Genomic DNA, 23,540 nt, shown 5'->3' with positions numbered 1-23,540 from the left:
TCAGGGGAGGACTGCATGGTGGGTCTTACAAACATAGACACCTAAAGTGACCACATAGAGGATGGTCTGAAATTAAAACTTTCTAGCTAAAAGTGAGTCATGGTGGGTAGTAATGTTACAGGCCAATATCTTTCTTGATGAAGGTCAATCTGTAATTCAGAATTTCTATTGTCTTGATGCATCTAGGATAATATACCTATGGAATGTCAGGGTAATTATCTTTTTTTCCATACCCCTCACTACACCAGAGCAGAGACAGAAAGCCTCTCATCGTTATTGTTATTGTGATAATTATTAACTGTTAATTATCTTATACCCACAAATGTAAAGGAAGTATGTATCTATTCCATTTACCTTTTATTCAATCCCAGAGAATTCCCTGCTTTGCTTTCTTCAGCCTCCCTAATCTATCACCAATGGATTTCTTGTAGTCCCTTATGCCTCCTCCTTTGATTGTAATGTATAAAGTAAGATGCAAAACTGATATTCTCTGGAGCACTTCTCATCTTGTTGAGGTTTTTGCTTACGGGTGGTCGTCATCACTTTGGCTCAAAAAAACTCAATAAAAATTCTCTGCAGGTTTAAACGTTTCTTATGTTGACAGAACCCTTCTGTAATCCACTCAAAAATAAGATGCAAAAGGAGGCCAAGTTCAACTATAACATACTGTATAAGGTGATATAATAAGATAACAAAACAAAAAATTAAACTCACTACACATTGCAAAGTAAGTGATTAATTCTAAAATTATGACTATTCTTTAAAAGGCCATAGAAACATTCAAATAAATTTGTTATAATACCAAAATTCAGTAGAAGTAAATTTTCTCTAACATTCTATTTTCTTTAGAGAGTGGGTTGGCAGACTACATACTGTAATGAAAAGATCAAAACTCTGGAGTCAGACCTGTCCCATTTCTTCCACCCCCACCCCCCACAGGGTGTAAATCACCTCTCTGCCACTTCCTAGCTTGTGAGCTCAGAAGACCCATAACCTGTTTTTCTCACCTTGTAGAGTTAATAAAAGGATTGAAAATGAGGTGTGCACCTTATAGAATATCAAGCATATGGTAGGCAGTAAATATGTCACCTGGCTGTGAAACATTTTCACTGTATGTTCTATTAGTCTACATCATGATGCTGTATATGAGAATTGTGAATGACAATAAATACCTATATATTTTTGTAGCTCATCTATCTTTTGTAATGTGAAGCATTGTTTAGGGCCTTGAACCTTTTTCACTTGCAAGGTTTTGGAATACATGATGTAATCTATCTTCCTTCCTTCCTTCCTTCTTTCCTTCCTTCCTGTTTTCCTGTCAAGACTCTCACTATGCTTTCTGTTAGCACACACTCCTAATCATATATAATGTGAACATTTACAGCACTCATGATTTAAATCTCTCAAAGTATATAGCTGAGAAAGGTGATATTTGAATAATGAGCAATTTAGAAAGAAATCATAAATTAAAGGAAGAGTGAAAGTTAGCCATGGGGATATCTAGGAGAAAATCAGGCCAGGCAAAGGGAACAGCCAATGCAAAGGCCCTGAGACAGAAACAGGCTTAGAGTGTTCAAGGAATGGCAAAGAGACCAGTGTGGCAGGAGAAGATAGAGTGATGGAGAGAGTGTTAGGTAATAAGATGAGAGAAGCAATGAGATCAGATCACATAGGGATTTGTAGGCTATTTTAAAGCCTTTAGCTTTCACTGGAGAAAGGTGTTATTAGAGTGTTTGGAGCAAAAGCATGACATGATTTGATTTACATATAAAAGGAGACATGTATTATTTTCTGGGCTGAGAACAGTCTCTAGAGGAGCAAGGGTAGAAGCTAGATGAGCAGTTAGGAGGCCACTGAAATAATCCAGGGGAGAGATGAAAGTGGCTTATATAAAAGTGACAGTGGTGAAAAGTGGTTGTGTTCTAAGTATATTTTAAAGGTTGAACCAGTAATATTTGCTGAGGGATTGCATTTAGGTGTAAGAGAAAGAAGATAGTCAAGGAAGACAAGTTTTTTGTTTTTTGTTTTTTTTATCAAAACAACTAAAAAGAAGGGGTTGACACAGAAGTGGGAAAGACTGATGGTATAACATGTTTGAGTGAGAAGATTAAGAATTCAATTTTAAACATGTTAATTTGGAGATGTCTATTAGACATCAAATAGGAGCACTGCAGAAAGTGATCAGATATGAGTTTGAATGATAGCATTTTTAAAGCCGTGCTCCAAATTCTAGGTTCCATGAATGTAGTGGATCAAAAAGGGTTTGATCATAAAAATCTACCATCAACAATAAATATTCCTGGCCTCTCACCAGCCACAATATCTCTCTCTTCCCCTTCAAATCCTACCTTCCTCAGAGTCACCTACCATCTCTGCCACCTCCTATTCATTTCTCAGCCTACAGCACTGTGGTTTTCAGTGCCGTCACACCACACAAATTGCTTTCACTGATGCTACTAGTCACTGTCCGTGGTACAAATCTATTTTTCAGTTCTCGTTAATACTTGAGATTGTCAGCATTTGATGGTGTTGACCACATACTAATTGAAATATGCTCTTTCCTCAGCTTCCATGTTTTTCTCCTTTCTCTCTTTGTCTCCATTGATAGTTTATATTTCTGTACCCAGTCTTTATAAATGTTTAAGTTCCTAAGGACTCTCTCTTAGACCCTGTTCTTTTTTCACATTATACTTTTGCCCTGGCCAGTATCTTCCATTCATGGTGTCAGATATCATCCAAATGTGGTTGACTGAAAAATATGTCTGTAGCCAAGACCTCTCTTCTTAGCCTCTCATTCATATATTCACCCTATTTCTCCACCTTGATGCCTCCTATGCCTCTCAAACTCAACCTGTCCAAAATGATACTTTCATACCTACCAAAATTGTTTCCCTTAAGGAGCACTTTTCTCAGAAATGGCACCACTATTCAGCCAGTTAGTTAAAATATTTATGCCAGAAACTTGAAAGTCATCCTTGACATCTCTCTCCTTCATCCTTTACATCAAATTAGTTACAAATTCCTAAACATATCTCAAATCTGTCACCTTCAACTTCTTTGTTTTTGTCTGATATCCTCTTCTTGCTTTGTGTATGGCTGTCTCATCCTTATATTTCCTATCTCAACTCAGAGGAGTTCTCTAATCCCTCCATCTAAGACAAATCTTCATTAGTTACTCCACATCCCAACCCTGTGGAGCTGTTTCTCTGAGTACTGGGACACCAGCAGAACCTGGGCAGAACCCCTCTTCAAATGTCTGAGCAGCAACTTCATGAGGCTTTACCTCTGATCTCTTAGATTTTAGTAAGGTCAATCTCTTCCTTCCTGTTCCCCCAATGCTACAAGTGATAGCTGCTACTTACAGCTATTATCTCTGCATTTCCTCAGTTTTGCTGTTTCATTTATTCAGCTCCCCACTACCTGTGTAATTAATTCTCCATGTTGAAACCTCTCTACTAAAATACCTAGGGCAGTTGCTGTTTTCTTGGATGGACCATTACTAAAAGAAAAAAAAAACTTTAGTTAGTCTATTTGGGTTTTTTAAGTTTCTTGTCATTTTTAATACTTTTAATCTTCCTGGAAAATTATCCATTTCATTTTATCCAAAACTATCAATTCCACAGGGTTGTACCAAGTATTTCCATTCAGCTTTTTCAAATTCCTCTGTTTCTTGATGACAAAATATTAATCTTATCTCTAGATGTTTGTGTTTTTTTATAGTTTTCCTTATTTCATGCTTACGCCATCTAGTATTTTTCCTGCTTCTGAAGAAACAACTGCTCTTCAATTTATTTATTAATACTGACATTTTTCTAGTTTACTATATTTTTAAATTTATCTTATGAATTACTTTTTTCTGCTTTCTTGGCTGTTTTTTGCTGTTTTTTATATTTATTAAGTTGATTATTTAATTCATTGTTTTTATTTTTCTTATTTAGTCATGAAAGTGTTTAAGGGTATGGGTTTTTCTCTGATTGCTGGTTTAGTTCCTTTAATTATTTTTCTTTAGAAAGGCCCTATTTTGACTTGATATCTTCTTTAGCCCAAGATTTGTTCAAGGGTCTTAGAAGTTCTACATAATTAAGTTATTTTAGTTTCTATTCTTTATATTGGCTTAGGTTTCGTTACATAGTTTCAACAAATAGAATCTGCATTTCTACTTTCAGGAATTTATTAGAGTTTTCTTTCCTTATGCCTTATTCCTTCAATTCTAATGCACACTTTTATTTTACTGGCATTTTAGTGATCCTAAGACACATTTTTATGTCTATTAAATGGGGCATTGTATCAACAATTAATGATATCTTAGTTATAATTGGTTGCATTTTTACCTTCTTAGTAGAACTTAAAATAACATTAGATCTTATAATCTGATGGCATCTTATATTTGATGAATATATTTTGTTTAAATCATCTTAAAATTATAACATACGTCACAATCTCTATTGAAAGAAATTTTGAATACTGTTAGGTTTTTATTCCCTACAGCTACTATTGAATCTTTGGTGTATCGTACTATTGATGAAATCTTGGAGTTAAAGATAATCTTTTTTAAAGCTTTATGAATACATGCAAAGAAGAAATATTCCATTTTCATAGTATAAAGTTCTATATATACTTAATCAGTTATCTTAATTATGTTATTGAAATCATTTATAAAAAACTGTATTTAGATTTTGATGATGGGTTATGTGGGGAGTTGTTGTTATACTTCCTTTGTCTTATTGCAGAGTAACTCAAAGCATCCAACTTTTGTACATGTTATCAATTTCTCATTATAGTTCCTTTAGGTTTTTAATTTATTGATCTTGAATTATATGTTATTTGATTAATAACTATGTGTTAGTTCTTTATTTGAATTGTGCACTTTATATTTAAAAATTTATTCTCTTTACCAATTTAACTTTTTTAAATTCAACCTTACAGGATATTAGTTTTAGTGACTTCTTTTGACTTTGTTTTCATTTGCCTTGTGTTTTTGCCAATTGTTTTAATTTAAATTTCTGTATATTAAACTGTATTGTGGTAATTGGATTTTATCAGCTTCCTTATTCCTTTTTTTTTAATTTTAATTTGGTTGGCTGGATTTTGTGATCAGGTAATTTTTTTTCAAGATGAGCTGTTGATTCAACATTCTCTGAGTTTTTGTATGTTTTTAAATGTTTATATAAATATCTAGGCAATAGCTAGGCTGGTTATATAACATTATTGGATTATTTCTCCCCACCCTCAGAACTCTGAATTCTTGACTCTAATATCTTCCAAGGCCGACTGTGCTATGGAGAAATCTGAAACCCTTTTTCCTTGTAATTAGTGTATACTCAGTCCACAGATTTTTGTCTTCCTTAATTTCAAGCAAGTTCCCTTTAATTTATCATTGAATATTTTTTTCTCCTCTAGGCTTTCTATCCTCTTCAGGAGTTTATTAGCATTTTTTTGTCTATCTTTCATAGTTGTCACTTTTTACCTATTTAGTTTCATTTATTTGTCCTTCTCCAACTCATATTGAATGATTTTATAAGCCTGTCTCCATACATTCACTTCTTATATCAGTAACATTTAGTCTATATTTATCTTTCAAATGTTTTTTTAATTAACTAATTTATTTTTTCCAATATATTTGTCTCTGCCTACAACCCACCACTTTCCCTTGCCCCCTCCCTCAACTCTTCCCCTTTGGTATTGTACATGAGTCCTTGCTATATGTTCCTTGACTTTCCCCTTCCCTTCCTTTAGCCCCGCCCCTCCCTCCTTCCCTCTTGTCTCTGTTGGTTTCTTTTCCTTTCAGTGTTGCTGGTCTTATTTTCCTTGCATCTTTGTACTGTTGGTTAGGGTCCACTTATAGGTGAGATAATATGGTATTTGTCTTTCGCCCCCTGGCTTATTTCGCTTAGCATAATGCTCTCTAGTTCCATCGATGCTGTCGCGTAGTTTAGTAGTCCTTTTTTCCTTTCTGCTGCGTAGTATTCCATTGTGTATATGTACCATTACGTTTTGATCCAATCATCAACTGATGGGCACTTAGGTTGCTTCCAACACTTGGTTATTGTAAATTGTGCTGCTATGAACATTGGGGTGCATAGGTTCTTTTGAATTGGTGTTTTGGTGTTCTTAGGGTATAGTCCCAGCAGGGGAATCACTGGATCAAAAGGCAGTTCCTTTTTCAGGTTTTTGAGGAAATTCCACACTGCTTTCCACAGTGGCTGCACCAGTCTGCATTCCCACCAACAGTGTACTAGTGTTCCCTTTTCTCCACAGCCTCGCCAGCACCTGTTGTTTGTTGATCTGTTTATGAAGGCCATTCTGACCGGTGTGACGTGGTACCTCATGGTGGTTTTGATCTGCATTTCTCTGATGGCAAGTGATGCTGAACCTCCTTTCAAATGCCCCTGGGCCCTCTGTATCTCCTCCTTGGAAAAGCATCTGCCCAGGTCCTTTGCCCATTTCTTGATTGGATTGTTTGTCTTCTTGGAATGCAGTCGAGTGAGTTCTTTATATATCTTGGAGATCAAATCTCTATCTGATATATCATTAGCGAATATATTTTCCCATAGAGTTGGCTCCCTTTTCATTTTCCTGATTTCCGGTTTTCTTTTGCCGTGCAGAAGCCTCTTATTTTGATGAGGTCCCACTTGTTTATTCTTTCCTTTATGTCCCTTGTTTTAGGAGACATATAGGTGAAAAAATTGCTGCGTGGGGTATCTGAGAGTTTCCTGCCAATGTTCTCCTCTAGGACTTTGATGGTGTTGCGACTTATATTTAAGTCTTTTATCCATCTTGAGTATATTTTTGTGTGTGGCGTCAGCTGATGATACAATTTCAATTTTTTGCATGTAGCCGTCCAGCTCTCCCAACACCATTTGTTGAAGAGACTATTATGGCTCCATTTTATGCCTCTGCCCCCTTTGTCAAATATTAGATGCCCATAGAGACCTGGGCTTATTTCTGGGCTTTCTGTTCTGTTCCACTGGTCTATGGGTCTGTTCTTGTGCCAGTACCAGATTGTTTTGGGTATAGTCGCTTTGTAGTAGAGTTTGATGTCCGGTATTGTGATCCGTTCTACCTTGTTTTTCTTTCTCAAAATTGCTGAGGCTATTCGGTGTCCTTTATGGTTCCATATAAATTTTTGAAATGTCTGTTCTATTTCTGTGAAATATGTCCTTGGTATCTTAATAAGGATTGCGTAGAAACTATAAATTGCTTTGGGTAGTATGGACATTTTGATGATATTAATTCTTCCAATCCATGAGCACGGTATATGCTTCCATTTATTTGTGTCTTCCTCAATTTCTTTCTTCAATGTTGTATAGTTTCCTGTGTACAGGTCTTTTACCTCTTTGGTTAAATTTATGCCTAGGTACTTTATTTTTCTTCTTGCTATATCGAATGGTATTTTTTTTCCTGATTTCTTCTTCTTCTATTGCATTGCTGGTGTACAAAAATGCCATTGATTTCTGAATATTGACTTTGTATCCTGCTGTTTAGCCAAATTCACTTATTAGGTTGAGGAGTTTTTTGGTAGAGTCTACAGGGTTCTCTATGTACACTATCATGTCATCTGCAAACAATGATAGCTTTACTTCCTCCTTTCCTATTTGGATGCCTTTTATCTCTTTCTCTTGTCTGACCGCTGTGGCTAGGACTTCCAATATGATGTTGAAAAGAAGCGGTGAGAGCGGACATCCTTGTCGTGTTCCCGATCTTAGTGGGAAAGCTTTCAGTTTTTGCCCGTTGAGTATGATATTGGCTGTAGGTGTTTCATATATGGCCTTTATTACGTTGAGGAATGCCCCATTTATTCCCATTTTGCTGAGTGTTTTGATCATAAATGGGTGCTGTACCTTATCAAATGCTTTTTCTGCATCTATCGAGATGATCATGCAGTTTTTGACTTTTCTTTTATTTATGTGATGTAATACATTTACTGATTGGCGTATATTGAACCATCCCTGCATGCCTGGGATGAATCCCACTTGATTGTGGTGGATAATCTTTTTAATGTATTGCTGGATGCAGTTCGCCAATATTTTGTTCAGGATTTTAGCATCTATGCTCATCAGCGAAATTGGCCTGTAGTTTTCTCTCTTTGTAGGGTCTTTGTCTGGTTTTGGGATCAGGGTGATGCTGGCCTCATAAAAAGAGTCTGGGAGTCTTCCCTCCTCTTGGATGTTTTGGAATAGTCTGAGAAGGACAGGGGTTAGCTCTTCCTTAAATGTTTTGTAAAATTATCCTGGGAAACCGTCCAGCCCTGGGCTTTTGTGTGCTGGGAGTTTCTTGATGACTGCTCCAATTTCCCCAGCAGTTATTGGTCTGGTCAAGCTTTCTGTTTCTTCCTCCTTCAGTGTTGGAAGATTATCCTTTTCTAAAAATTTGTCCATTTCATCAAGGTTTTCAAATTTCTTGGCATATAATTGTTCATAGTAGTTTCTGACAATCCTTTGTATTTCTGTGGTATCAGTTGTTATTTCTCCTCTTTCATTTCTGATATTATTCTTTTGGGTCCTCTCCCTTTTATTCTTGATGAGTCTGCTTAAAGGCTTGTCAATTTTATTGATCTTTTCAAAGAACCAGCTTCTGGATTGGTTGATCCTCTGAATTGTTCTTTTCGTCTCCATGTCATTCAGTTCTGCTCTAATCTTGACTATTTCCTTTTTTCTACTTGCTCTGGGATTTATTTGTTGTTGTTTCTCCAGATCTTGAAGTTGTAGTGTTAGGTCTTTTTTTTTTTTCTTTCCTTCCTTCCTTTCTTCCTTCCTTCTTTCCTTTCTTCCTTCCTTCTTTCCTTTCTTCCTTTCCTTCTCTCCTTCCTTCTTTCTTTCTATCTTAAATGCAGATTGACTTTATTTATTTAAATGTCAAAGTCAATTATAAAATATTAAAAAATTTAAAACCATTATAAAATCTCAGCAGTTAAACCAACATGACTCCAACACAGAAATAATCAAGTAGATCAATGAAATATAATGAACATTCTAGAGACAAACGTATATATATGTCTAACAATGTAATATATGATTAAGTTGATATTTCAAATCAGTGGGTAAAATACAGCTTATTCAACAAGTAAGGTGCATGGACCACTATTACTTGAAATAAAACAAATACAGAGCCCTATTTCACTCATTATAAAAGAAATATTCAGATGAGTTAAAAATCTAATGTAGAATCTAAGGAGTTTTAAGAGAAAACACAAAATTATATTTTTCTTACCTTGAAGTAAAATATTCAAACCCAGAAGCTATAAAGTAAAACATTGACAATATAACTATATTAAACATTTAGGACTACACAGTAATATACATATAAAAAAAGTTAATAGACAAGTAATAGAATAGGAAAGTATTTGGTACACATCTAAAAAAGGGTTAATTTTTTTTTAGGGAAAATATTCTACAAACATTTAATAAAAAGATGGATAAACAATGCAAAAAAAGTCATTTATAGTTTTTAAAAAATAATAGTAGACAAGAAATATACAAAAATAGGTTTAGTTTCAACAAATAATAAAGTAACAAAATAATACATGATTGTCACAATCAAATTAATAAGTATTAAAAATATTGGTAATATCAGGTATTGTGACCATGAAAGGACCTGGGTATTCATAGACTCTTTTTCTTCATTTTCTTAAATCAGTCCCTTTAGCATATTTTGCAGTCCTGGTTTGGTGGAGGGGGTATTCTGTTAGCCTTCTTTTGTCTGTGAAACTCATTTCACCTTCCATTTTAATTGAGACCCTTTCTGAGTAGAGCAGTTTTGGATGCAGGCCTTTGCTTTTCATTCCTTGGCATATTTCTTGCCATTCCCATCTGGCTTGTAGTGTTTCTGTTGAGAAGTCAGCTGCTAGCCATATTGGGGCTCCCTTGTATGTTACTACTTCTTTCTCCCTTGCTGCCTTTAGGATTTGTCTTTGATATTTGCCATTTTAATGATGATGTGTCTTGGAGTGGGCCTCATTGGGTTCCTCTTGAATGGGACCCTCTGTGCTTCCTGGACTTGTGTGACTTTTTCCTTCCTCCAATTAGGGAAGTTTCCCATCATCACTTTTTCAGATAGGTTCTCTATTCCTTCCTCATCCTCTTCTCCTTTTGGTATCCCTATAATATGGATATTATTCCGTTTCAGGTTGTCCTCAATTTCCCTAAATGCCTCTTCATTCTTTTTGAGTCCTTTTTCATTTTCTTGCTCTTTCTGGTAGCTTTTTTCTACCTTGTCCTCCAGCTCACTGATTCAGTCCTCAGCTTCGTCTAGCCTGCTTTTGATTCCTTCTACAGTGTTCTTCAACTCCGAAATTGTATTCTTCATTTCCTCTTGTCTCTTGTTGATCGTTTCTATGTCCTTTTTCATGCTGATATAGTTTGCAGTAAGTTCCTCGTAGTTTTTCTGTAGTGTTTTGTAATTCTCTCTGAGCTTGGTGAGCTCATTGAGCTTCCTTAGAACCGTTTTTGGAACTCAATATGTGTTAGTTTACTTGCCTCTATTTCATTTAGTTCTCTTTCTGGGGATTTCTCCTTTCCCTTTGATTGGGGAGTATTTCTTTGTCTTCCCATTATTTGTGAGACTCTTCTTTTTTGATTCTGCTTCAGTTGATCTCTCTTGACTTTCTGACTTTGTGATGTGAACTTCTATTCTAGGACTCTGCTGTTTTTACTTTCTGGATCTGCCTCTGATGATGTCAGATGTCGTCCCTGCCTGACATTAGGCAGTCTGTTCAAGACTTCCAGGAATCTACTGTTTGTGGCTGTCTCCTTCAGCTGTTAATCTATTCACTCTGCACTCAGCAGGCTGTCTTAGATAGCTCAAGGTGGGGTGGAGTCCCTCCTGGGCATGGGGTTATTGGATCCTCTACACTGCTGCCATCTGGGGAAGGAGTCAGCACTGGGATCCTGCCGGCTACTCTGTTCTCTTCCTTAAGCCTCCGTCCCCAGTCTCTCCTCAAGTGTCTCCAGACCTCTCTGCATCCCCTTTAGCCAGGGATGTACTGTCTGTGGCTGCCACTCTGCACTCAGCAGGCAGCTTAGATAGCACAGCGCAGGGTGGAATCCCACCTGGGGGCAGAGCTATTGGGTCCTCTGACGCTGCCTCTCAGCGGGAGTGGTCTCTGCCTGAGGAAGATGGCTGCTGCCACATGGGGAATGAGTCAGCACCAAGATCTCACTGGCTACTCTCTCAGTTCTCTCCCCAGAGCCTCCTTCCCCAGTCTCTCCTCAGGTGTCTCTAGCCCACTCTGTCCCTGCCTTTGCTGAAGACCAGGGAAAGTGGCTGCAAATAAAAATTTATGCGTTGGCCCTTTAAAAGGCTCTTTGAGTCTCCAGCCACCTGTCTCTGGCAGAGAGCAACCCGGCCAATTTTCACAGCTGGCTGTTTTCTGTGTACTTTTTGGTCTCTGGTGCTGTGGGCTAGAGTTTCCCGCTTTAGGCTTAGACCCTGCTCTTCTCAGGGGGATCCAACTGGCTGTTTCAATATCCTTCTGGTGCTGCTGCCTGTGGGCGCCCCGCCCATCTTCTTGAATCTATGCTGCTCTCCTTACCAGTTAGATTGTGCTAAAGGCAATTCTCGTGTCTCCGAGGTTGCAAGGCTCCTCTCTTGCTATATTGTTCAGTTGTTTGTTCCAGGTGATCTCTCCCCAATTTAGTTGTAATTCCAGGTTGGTCCTGGGAGGAGGTCAATGTGACTTCCACTCACACCTCTGCCGTCTTGATTCTCTCTCAGATAATTTTATATTAATGGAATTTAAAAATACTTATTGAAGTATAACATATATGAAGAATAATATTAAAAAATAAGTGTCAGCTTAACAAATTTTCACAAATTGAACACAGTTGTATAACTAGAACCTAGCACTCAGGAGAAGAAATAAACATTACTATACATGCTAAATTAAATAAAATTTTAAATTAAGTTTACTTGAATCTTGAATACTAATTGAAGTGACATTGAAAATAATATTGAACTTTAGAAAGAGATTATTTGCTACAGAATATACGAGTTCTGTCCACAAGATATGTAGCCATGTACTATGAACAATAGAGACATTTAATGAAGAAGATTCATGATCCAGAAAACATTGTACATTGGATAATGATGCCTCAGTTTCCTTCAAAATAGGTACCTTGGGACCTCACACAGTTCTCCCAATCGCCGTTGCTGCCCCGTCGTATTGTCCTGAATGTCATCAACAGTCTGAAATATCTTCCCTTTCAAAGGTGATTTTAATTTTGGGAAAAGCTGGAAGTCACAGGGCACCACGTCTGGACTTTAGTGGGGCTGGATCACCTGCGTGATTCAATGTTTTGCCAAAAAAACTCTGCATGAGATGTGATGCATCAGCGGGGCACATTGTGGTGATGAAGCTGCCAATCACCAGTTGCCCATAGCTGGAGCCTTCTGAGTCATCTGAATAATTTCTACAGAGGAATGTTCAAGCTTAATGAAAAATTTGATGCAGATTTGTTGCACTACTCGCTCAGTCATTTTGAATGTGATGGCCACAGAGTACACATGCTCACTCAACAGCATCTACCAGCCTCACTGACTAGTACAGTGAAGTCATCATTGTTCATGCATGCACATTCCAGTCCACTTTTCTTGGCTACCAGCTTACATTAATGTGGCACAAACCATCTCTCGTTATATTAACAATGGCTGGACTTTTCCTGGACAGACCTTGTATTAGTTTCTAAAAGATTCCTCTGAATTGAGAAAAAAATTTCTAAAATTATTAAGATGTTGGTGTCTTCATTTTTTAAATGTCACAATTTGGTTTTAGTCTGCAATAAAAGCTGAGTACCATTGCTATTCTTTATTCTTCCTTCTTCCAATTTTGTTGTTTGCATTGTTTTTACAGTGCCAGTATTTAAAATATTTATTCTGTTCTGCAAGAATAGTACCTATACTGTTTAATCTTATTTCTATATTTAAATATATTCAAGCTCATCATGAACCTCTTCTTCAGGGTTTCTCTATTCTTGACTTCTTTATTTTGATTCATTTTTTGTTAGCAAAATTTTATCATTGAAAAATTTTGTTTCAAGCTTTGAGTTCATGTTTGAGAATCTCTAAATGTTGGTTTGTTGTTTTTTTTTTACTTGAGTGATATAATATTTTTTTTAAGATTTTATATACTTATTTTTAGAGAGAGGATAAGGGAGGAAGAAAGAGAAGGAGAGAAACATAAATATGCAAGAGAAACATGCACCTGCTGCCCCTCACAGGCCCCCAATAGGGGACCTGACATGCGACCCAGGTATGTGCTCAGACCTGGAATCGAACAGGTGACCTTTTTGTTTGTGGGAAAACACCCAACCCTCTGAGCCACACCAGTCAGGGTTGATATAATATTCTTGGGTCACATATTCTTTCTTATAGTTCCATAGTCTCCTGTCATTAAATGTTTCTGTAAAACTAGCTTGTTTCTACCCTCCTGTGCTTTATTCAATTTTTTTGGTGACTTCTTTTCTTCCTTGGATACTTGAAGATATTTTTTCTTCTTCCTTGAAGTAAAAAAATGCAACTACCTTGATTTTCAATGCCGACTCTTCTGAATAAATTTACCTAGTACACAGTGTGCTTATTAAATCAGCAAATGAATATGTTTTATCAAGGAAAGTTTTCTATGGGTCTGAAATTTTTTGTTTCACTTGTTGACATCTTTACCTCAATGATATCAGTTATGTGTCTACTGCGCTATCTTTGTCTTGTATATTCTACATATGCTATTTTCTTTAACCTTGTGTCTTTTCTCTGTGATTATCTGAACCCTTCATTCTATGCCAGTAATTTAACTTCCTGCTTTGCCTTTTGTTTGCAGTTCACTTATTAACTCTTTAGTGGTTCATTTTTTGTTAAAATTTTGTTTCCTTTAATTTGCAATTTCCTTTTTATAATCTTCCTAGTGGGTCATTATTTTTAATATTCTTACTAATATTTTCTATAGCTAGAACAGTTTGTGGGCTCTATTTGCTTCCAGATTTATATCTTTTGCATATCGTCTTTTTGGGGGGCTTTAGTTTGGTATAATATTCTTTTCTTCTTGCTCATGGTTATGGAATTAGCCTAAGTACTCTGTCCAGACCTAATATGATGTTTGCTAATTCTCCTCAATTCCAGTGCATATTATTTCGGTCCCATTTCCTTTATTAAAAGAGTATATTTGGGGGTGAAACTATTGAACTTTTCTATTAGATAATATTTACTTATGATATCATAGCCTCAAAAAATTGTTGTATATTTAAATATACATTATATATGTTTATATATAAAAATTATACACATAATAATGGAATGTGATATATGTACTTTTATATAAATAAGTATATATTTAAAACTTAGTTTAGGATTTGAAATATAAAATATTGGTAATTATGTCTTTTTTCCTATGTTAATTTAATCTAATTTCAGAATTTAAACTAACCAAATTGACACACAAAAACAGAGTGAGGGAAGAAGACTCTCTTCTTTCCTTCTGTGCTCTACCCCTGAACTATACCTCGTTTGTTCCTTTTATGCTAATCATGCAAGAAGTTCCTGGAATTCTAAGAGATTCATGAATAATCAAACTTAGAAGCTCCTATATGGTAGGTAAGCAGAACTATAATGAGTTTTGCACTTTTCTTATCTACCATACTCAAATTAAATGTATCGTTTTCTATATAGTTTAGATTTCCCAAAGATGTGGAAATGCTGAGAACATAACAAAACGTAATGTTTAGTATTCTCAACATTCCTGTGCTCTATTCATCCTGCATTTGAGGCTAAAGAGTTTTTTATATGAAGTTGAGACAAAATATTAACTCTAACATATTCAGACATGCCAGAACCTGAAAGCTTAAGTTTGAGGCCATCAGACTCGCTACTGACATGTTCTAGATTTTTGCATCTTCCTGTCTGTTTTCTCCCAACTAAGTCTTCATGACAGTGTTTCCTATAATGACAATTAAAGTGAGATTACTCTCCTCCAGTTTTAACTCAAAATATTATGATGCTCCTTCTGTGTTTTTGTATCATGTGACAGTGGTTCTTCTGTGGCAGATGACACAAATGTCATGCTTCCTGATTCCATAAGAAGAAAGCTGGCCATTAACTTGGGACTTTAGCAAGACACTTAACAAGGTCCCTCATAATATTCTGTGGTCAAGAAGAAAAATATAGGCTAGATGATTATACAATTACTATGATTCATAGCTAGCTGAAACAACACATGCCAAAAGATGCTAATTAATAGACATATATCAAGCTGAAGGACCTCTCTGAATATTCTGCAGCACTTTGCCCTTTGCCCAGTGTTCCTTTAACCTATTATCAATAACTTGGATGAATATATAGAGTAGTTACCAAAGGTCTGGATAAGATCCCCAAATACATTAGAACAGAGAAATAGAACCTAAATATTGGAACAGGCTGGAGTAATGGGGTAAACTAATAAATATAAAGTTCTATACTTTGGTTCAAAAAGTTCTGCCCTGCTCGTAAATGAGATACACAAATTTTGTTAACCAGCAACATATAGATGTAGCTGTTAAAAGAAGTCCATTAAATGTTAGACAGCACAGTAAGAATAGATATTTGTTGGGTGGTAGAAGAAAAATTGTTTTTAACATCAGAAAACTAGGTCAAATTCCAATTCTGCTACTTTGGCCTCTTAAACTCTCTAAGCCTTAACTTTCTTCTCAAGTTTGTTGGGAACATAAAATGTGTTAATATGTCTAAGTTCCAAACACTTGCGTGCAATAAGTATAACCTAGAAAAATTGCCATTTACAATAAATTGGTGGCTCTACTACATTTTTTCCCCAGAAAAGATGGAGTTTGGAATGAATCATAGACACCACACTTGCAAACAAACTGGAGCCACTTCTAAAGACAGTGACCAGGATGGATGAACAACTCCAAAGATGAAATGAAGGACTGCTGCCGGAACTGTGGATAACTGGCTTGAAAAATAGTGGATTCAAAGGACATAGTATCTATTTTCAAATATTTGATGGTGTGCTGCATGGCCTCCTGGAAGGCTCCAAGGAAGGAGAACTAATAATGTAGAATGAAAATTACAAGAATATGGGCTAGGGTGACCACTTGGTGGGGATGTTGTGAGTGATTTCAGCACAACTGGGTGGTTGGACTACATGGCTTTCAACAATACAGTCTAATGTCATATTTCTAGGACACTTTGCATGAAGTGTTTCCGTCTAAGCTCTGCCTCAAAGTAATCTAGAAACTACACTATCTTGGGTTGATCCGGTTTCTAGCCTTACAAACCTTCCCTCCAGCTCTAGGACAAACCTTTTATTTCTTCAATCTGCCTTCTTTGAACAGTTTACACTTGCTCTCTATTTTATGAATTTCTGGTCATTTAAAATGCTATCTTTTCCCAAACTATCCAAATGACACAATGTAAGAGGTAATTTGTAGACACTTTTTAGATGGGCCAGCAAAACTTGATTTCCTGGTTGCTGAAGTAATAAGGTAAAGCGGGAATTAAGAACCAGAATTTAAGAGCTCCAGAGTTGGAGCTGTGTACCAAGAAGTAGGGAGGGCGGCAAACCCAGACAAGTCTTTCACTGAGAATTTAACGTATGGAGAAGGAAGCAGAGACCCAGCCTTGAGCCTGCTGACTTACTACAAATACTCAAAAGCTGTTTGCTCAACGCAGGACTTCTGTTTTCAGGAGGCAAAGGAAGGCTCGTTAGGTTGCTCAGAATCTCCAGGTTTTTCCAGATGGCAATTGGGAAAGTGTTTGGGGTAACCAGACAGACTGCCCACCTTGTTTCCTTCCTAAGTGACCCCAGGGAATCATTTCTTTTTCTTTTCCTCTCTTTCTTTCCTTTTTCTTTTTTTTTCAGCTGCTTGTAGCGAAAAATTGGCTGCACGCCGGTTGCCAGTGACGCGGCTGCCAGTTCGGAGTGGCTGGGGTGAAAGAGGACGCTTGGGGGAGGGAGACCAAGCTTCTGACTGGCTGGGGTGCGAATGCTTATTTGCATAACGTTGTCTGACGGCACCTGATTGGCTGACGCTGGAGGGGCGGTAGTGGGGTGATTCCAAGGGCCTAGCAGTTCTGGCCCGGGAACATTTCCATCCACTCCGGAGTTACCCCAGTGGCTGTAAGTTGTTTTGCCGCCCCAGGGGAGCTGAGGAGGCCGAGTATGGGAAGTTTTGTAGGCAGGTGCATGAGCCATCATCTTTCCCTTATAGTGTTTAAGAAATGTGAAAGAACAAGAGCGAGAGATAAGAAACTGGGCGATAGAGAGTGACCTGGGGACCAGAGGCTGGAAAGAAACAGCAGGAGGAGGTGGAGACCAAAAAGAAGGCGATAGGGGCTTTTTACCCAGCTGGACTTTTTTTTTTTTTCCTGAATCCCTTTGATAGATAACTTTGATTTCCGTTTTCTGCGACTTATTGTCACACTTTGCTGTAACTGGGAAGAAAAAGGGGCAGGATTCTGGCATTTCATTACTCATCTGAATACTAGGTTTTCACTCAGAAGCATAAGTACTTAAAATATCAACAGGGTCTGTCATGGGGGGCAAAATATGTTTTAAATAATGACAGGTTCAGCTACCGGAAACTAGAAATGTGTTTTTCTCTTGCAACGCCTTGTATCTCATTGGACATAAGGATTTAAAGTCAACCTGGACTATTTTGTACTCTTGCTGCTTTAGCAGTCGGGGTGGCACGTCTGTGGTTCTTCATACTTATTATTGACTTTTCCCATATTTTAAAGGTTTCTGATTCTTTCCATAAAAACCTGTAGGCTATGATGAGGTCCTACAACAAGTAAAATTAATCATTGTAAAGTGCTTTAAAATTTACATATTTTTAAAATCCATTATCTTCAACCAAAAATTTAGTACAGCCCATGGGAGAAGCACCGTTTTATTGATAAATGACTTGAGGCTGAAAAAGTTTCTAAGTCACCATGTGTGCTAAGTGGGAAGGTGAGATTACTTTAATGCTTTCAATTTATATAATGCTTTTTGCTCTAGATTTTTCTTTTCATTGATCCAAATATCCTGATAGGTAGGTTGAGCAGTTACCATTATCCCCATTTTATAGGTAAAACATGAGCTATAATCTGGAGCTAGTAAGACCTGAGAGGGGGGAGGGTCCCCAGACTGGGCTTTGTCTCCAGAGATCACTGACTTGTGTCCTGTTGTCTATAGGTGAGCCTTTGTTGCACCAAGTTAGATTTTCATTCAAGAGACAATTTGGAAGATAGTTTTCCATGGAAAAAATGTAAATACAGATTGCAAGTAAAAGAGGGAAGAAATAAACCTCTTTATTATGTGCTTTGTGCTTTTGGTACATTTTGTTTTGCAAGAGAACACTACCAAAATCACTCCTGGAAGGTTTTAGTGAAACACAATTTAAAATTAGAAAATTGAGTCTTGTTCAATTATTTGTAGGACTGTTGGAGAAGGCTGGCAGATGAAGGACATGGCAAGTGAAGTGAAATAATAAAACAAAAGCAATGAAATCAGCCTGTGGTTTGGAATCCCTAAGTGAAATTTAAGGTGCAAGGCTCTTAAAAGTTAAATCCAGCGATTTGGTACATAGCTTATTAAGACCCTATTAAATGACCTTGTGTTTTAAGAACTATCTCTGGAAAGGAACACTTCAAACTCTGCCCACCTCAAAGTACTGAACACCTTACTATGTTTCTGTTAAAAGATGAAAATCCCAACACTAGCCCTAACTACAGTCACCCTCTCCTGGCCCTTTGCATCACTGAGTAGCGGGACTTGGACAAAAATCAAGAATGTAGTTACTTATTCCCATTGCTACGGTTGATCTTTTGGAGGAAAAAAAATGTGCAGATCAGATGGAGGGTCAGTCTTCATCACAGGCAGCAGCTGTTACAGGAAAGACTGGGAGAGATCTCACTAGGAGGTTCCCCTCCCCCAGCAGCTGGCCAAGGCCAGGGCCACAGCGGAAGCACTATGCCTCCACGTGCACCCTACATGCCCAGCCACCATTCTTACATAAGAGTCCCGGGATACAGTTGCGGCTGCTGCGGGTCCCTCTTCCCCAACAGCTAATAATAAATCAGGACAGTAGTTTCCGGGATGCAACTACTATTGATGCGGGGTTGAGGGGCTCACTTTGCAACCGGAGAGCGTGCATTGCGGCCACCCCACCCCGGGAGCGCTGACAAGGCCCACCCAAGTCCAGCACGCCAGCCCGCCCTCTTGCCGGTCCGACGCTGGGGCTTTCTTTAACCCGCGCACAGCCCGGCCCTCCCCCAACTGGCCTGCTCTGCTCTCTCGCCTGTGGGGTGCGGCTGTTCCAGCCCTGCTCCGCCACTGCGCCCTCCCTCCACCCCGGTATCAGGCGAGAGGCGGAGCTGGCCCAGCGCGCCCCGCCCCCGCTCTAGAAAGGGCCAGGAGAGTGTTACTCCCGGTCATCCTGGCTTGGGACTTTTATCTCGGCGCTGCAGGGAGGCGGGAGGAGGAGACACCGGGGGTGGCCCCTTAGCGCCTGCGACACCTTTCTGGGGCTCTATAAATTGAGCACCTGGGATGGGTAGGGGGCCAACGCCGCCACCGCCACCACCACCGGCCGCAGTCACAGTTCGGTCTCACTGACCACAGAAGCGCCTACAGGCACCGGCCACCAGTAGCGAAAACGCTGAGCTACATAGCAGCAGGGGATCTCGAGGCGAAAGAGGAGGTGGGTTTCCCCAGTCCATCTCTCTCGCGGTCAACGTAAGTGTTTGGACTCGGCTTTTCCAAGGAAGACTGGGGTGGGGAGCGCCCCTTCTCTCTGCGGCCCTCGGCAGGAGTGGAGGTGTGGGCAGCCCGGCTACCGGGAGGCACGCAGGCGCTGTCCCGGAGGAGCAGTAATCGTGGAGGGAGGTGCGCGACGGCGGGGACGACGGACACACTAGCGGGGTGAATAATCTCTCGTTCCTCCTCCAACCAGGTCAGGGCTCGACCCACGGACCACGCGCCGCCATCGTGAGCTTCCGGACGCCAAAGTCAGGAGTAGCCTCGCATCCCGCAGGGCCGGGCTCTGAGAGGGCGGAGGAGGAGCCGGGAATCCCGCCGCTCCGGCTGTAGCCAGGTCCCTCGCTCAGGCTTCCAAGAACTCGTGCAGGCGGGCACCACCTCGCCCTAGCCGGCCATCCCGTGCCTCTGTGCTTTGGTGTTCTCGTGGCCACCATGATGCAAATCTGCGACACCTACAACCAGAAGCATTCGCTGTTTAACGCCATGAACCGCTTCATTGGCGCGGTGAACAACATGGACCAGACAGTGATGGTGCCCAGCCTGCTGCGTGATGTGCCCCTGGCTGAGCCTGGGCTGGACAACGCTGTCGGCGTGGAGGTAGGCGGCAGTAGCAGCTGTCTGGAAGAGCGTACCCCCCCAGCTGCTGGCGCGGGTAGCGCCAACGGCAGCTTTTTCGCGCCCTCCCGGGACATGTACAGCCACTACATGCTGCTCAAGTCCATCCGCAACGACATCGAGTGGGGGGTTCTACACCAGCCGCCGCAGCCGGCGGGGAGCGAGGAGGGCAGCACCTGGAAGTCCAAGGACATCCTGGTGGACCTGAGCCACTTGGAGGGCGCAGACGCCGGGGAGGAGGATCTGGAACAGCAGTTTCACTACCACCTGCGCGGGCTGCACACCGTGCTCTCCAAACTCACGCGCAAAGCCAACATCCTCACCAATAGATACAAGCAGGAGATTGGCTTCAGCAACTGGGGCCACTGAGGAGGGGTGCCCGCGGCTGCCGAGCGCCCTTCCCGGCCCCATTTTTCACTCTCTTTCCTGAAAGCTGTTTTCTTTCTGGCTGTAGGGAGCGATGGGTCAACTGAAAAGTTGGGGGGCTGAGTACTTGGAGGGGTGCGGCAGGGCTGCATGGAGGAGGGGGCTTATTTGGGGAGATGAGAAAAGAAAGTGGTGGCGGGAGAGGTGGGTGGCTTAAGGACCTTGCCTCCCGCGGGACGGTGTCGGGGCTGTATTCTGCCTTGGTGGTAATGGAACTGGGCTGACGCCCTTACATTCAGCCTGTGCCTTTCCTGGAGTTTCTTTGCTGTTCTTTCCGGAGCAGGAGGGCCGAGAAGGGGCCATGCCAGGGCGCGGCACTGGGTTGCCACACTTGGGAGCGCCGCCCAGAGGAGCTGGGCGCTGGGGAAGGCGGGGCACACAACAGGCTCCCGCCTCTGCGCCCTTAGGCTGGTGGAGGCCTCAGAGTTGCTAGGATTGCATCAGTTTTCCTGTTTGCACTATTTCTCTTTTTGTAATAGTGGCCCTTTCTTAAGTTTTTCGAATCTCCTCCTTGCTCTGAAACTTCGGCGATTTCATTGTGATAAGCGCACAAACAGCACTGTCTGTGGGTAACCGGTACTACTTTATTAATGATTTTCTGTTACACAGTGTAGTTGTCCTGTGGCACTCTACCCATGCCTTTCACGCCACCACTACCCCCACCCTAGTGCGTGTAAGTTGGCACTGTGCCAGCTTGTACAAAGCTTGCCAGTCAGCCAGTGGAAATAATAGCATTATTATGAGAAAGTGAACTTGTCCGAAATGGAACCAACTGACATTCTATCAGTGTTGTACATTGAATGATGAAGAGTTCCACTGTTGTTATATGTCTTAAATTTATTTAAAACTTTTTTAATCCAGTTGTAGACTATATTCTAAAAATAAAAAAGTCAAATGTGTTAATGAAACTTGACAGAAGTTTGTTGCTCTTTAACCCATCATTGAATGACTTAGTGGTTAAATAAAAAAATAAATTTAACTGATTTTTTTAGCAAATTTTATTTTCCGTTTGCTATTTCAAGAAAGTGGGTAATCATCTCTGTAAGTGTTCAGATTTGTTTGGGAAGCAGCTATGGAAACAATTTACTTCCAAGCTTTTTATTTCTAATTCAGTACCAAGACCCATACATCTCAACAAAAAGTTAATTAATATTCAAAGTATTTAGAAAAGTACATACATTGTATTTTCCAACAAAGTTGACCAGCTTATTGGAGTACTTAACATTTTGATATTTTTAAGAAGCTCAAGCATAAACAAGTGTTTTGAGGCATAAAAACTTACTTTAAAGGTAAAAGTTTCTCTTGGCTACTAAGCAGTAAAGAATGAGAAACTCCAGCTAATATTAGTGTACACACCTTGCAGATCTTTATTTACAAGTGTTTTATGTTGATCTTAAGAGACACTTAAATGTGTTATAACTTGTGCTCTGGTCTCTTTCATTAGTTTCCAGTGAAGTGCTAAGGTTTGTTAGACAGTGTCCAGCAATGCTTATAGTTTTTCAATGAACCAGTCTGCAAATGTGGACAGCAGATCTGGTCAAGGTTGCAGTAGAGCTCTTGGGAAGGGAGCACTTCTCAGATGCCATTATCATTCTTGCCCAGGATTGTGAGATGGGTGAAATACAGAGGGGGGGGAGAGAGGGCGGGGGGGGGGGGGGAGGGAGAGAGGGAGAGAGAAGAGAGAGAGAGAGTTTATTTGTTTAGGGAAAATGCATTTGTGTGTGTGTGTGTGTATGTTTAATTATTTGTTTAGGGAAAATGCATTCTTGCCCAGGATGGTGAGATGGGTGAAATACATTGTGTGTGTGTGTGTGTGTGTGTGTGTGTGTGTGTGTGTGTTTATTTAATTATTTGTTTAGGGAAAATGCAGTCCTTGTTAGATCAACTTCAGTTTTCAAACTTGTAGTCATGAGACATCTCTAAGCTTGTAGAGCTTGACCTTAACATACATATAATGTTACACTTTTAAATAAAGCAAAAAGTTTTTGTGTGAGTAGTTCAGGTGCATTATCAGCTTTTAGCAGCAGTGAAAAAATGGAGAAGTGTCAAGACTGGGTGCCAGCTGTTGCTAGAGAAGTTAACCATTAAATAAAAGATAAACTGGGCAGCACCAAAAGTAAGGTATACAGCTTCTTGCTTTGTATCCCTTTTAAAATGTCAAAGTGCAAGCAAAAAAAAAAAAAAAAAGAAACAAACAAACAAAAAAAACCCCCAAAGAAAATAAACTACAGAGGCCACCAAGAAAGAAATGCCAAGACTTTGGAATCAGAAAGTGTGTTCAAATCCTCTTGTTCTTACTGATTAATTATGAATATTTTAGCATTCAAGCTTGTTGCCATATTTGAAATTAGGCATAATAATAACTATAATGCTTACTTGATGGAGTTGCAGTGAGAATTAAATGAGATGATATATAGTCTGCCTGAGGCTTCGAAGTTTATTTAGGCACTACTCAAGGGCCTTACACGTTTCTCTCTTGCTCTTGCTAAATGTTGGCTCATGTCTCTCTTGACCCCTTGACTTCTTCAGGACTATATGAAATGTCCATTTTGGAGAAAAGCATAACTTTAATTACAGAATAAAATGGGTAAACTTCTCAAAGTATTGAGGGAGAGGCTAAAATAAAACCAAAAAGCTTGGGCAGATAATAGAATTTTATGAGATGCTAACTGCAAGCTGTTTTCAGAATATTCCTGTGGTAAGTGGAATACAAAAAAGTACATGTTTATAACAAAATTAAAAATTATCAATGTTAACTTTATTTCTGAAAAAGTTG

At 39.5% G+C, this 23,540-nt stretch overlaps 1 protein-coding gene across 2 annotated transcripts; it reads left to right on the top strand.

Annotated features, from left to right (window-relative positions):
- Positions 1 to 19,442: 19,442 nt before the first annotated feature.
- On the top strand, positions 19,443 to 21,672 carry MID1IP1 (MID1 interacting protein 1). 2 transcript variants are annotated; one of them, XM_054566403.1, is made up of 2 exons: positions 19,443 to 19,664; positions 19,917 to 21,672. In XM_054566403.1, the coding sequence occupies exon 2, from the start codon at positions 20,156 to 20,158 to the stop codon at positions 20,705 to 20,707; it is 552 nt and encodes a 183-aa protein (XP_054422378.1). In that variant the 5' UTR covers positions 19,443 to 19,664; positions 19,917 to 20,155; the 3' UTR covers positions 20,708 to 21,672. The 2 variants fall into 2 exon arrangements, with proteins under 2 accessions (XP_054422378.1, XP_054422377.1); XM_054566402.1 differs by having other exon boundaries at positions 19,443 to 19,699.
- Positions 21,673 to 23,540: the final 1,868 nt, after the last annotated feature.

This window comes from Pteronotus mesoamericanus, unplaced genomic scaffold (assembly GCF_021234165.1).
Source record: "Pteronotus mesoamericanus isolate MK-2021 breed Mesoamerican mustached bat unplaced genomic scaffold, CSHL_Meso_final contig_173, whole genome shotgun sequence".
Lineage (NCBI taxonomy): Eukaryota > Metazoa > Chordata > Mammalia > Chiroptera > Mormoopidae > Pteronotus > Pteronotus mesoamericanus.
The sequence above is the reverse complement of the archived record's forward strand: the minus strand, read 5'-3'. Positions and strand labels throughout refer to the sequence as shown.

Coding starts and splice junctions, on each gene's coding strand:
- MID1IP1 (XM_054566403.1), top strand. CDS start 20,156: ATGATGCAAATCTGCGACACCTACAACCAGAAGCATTCGCTGTTTAAC.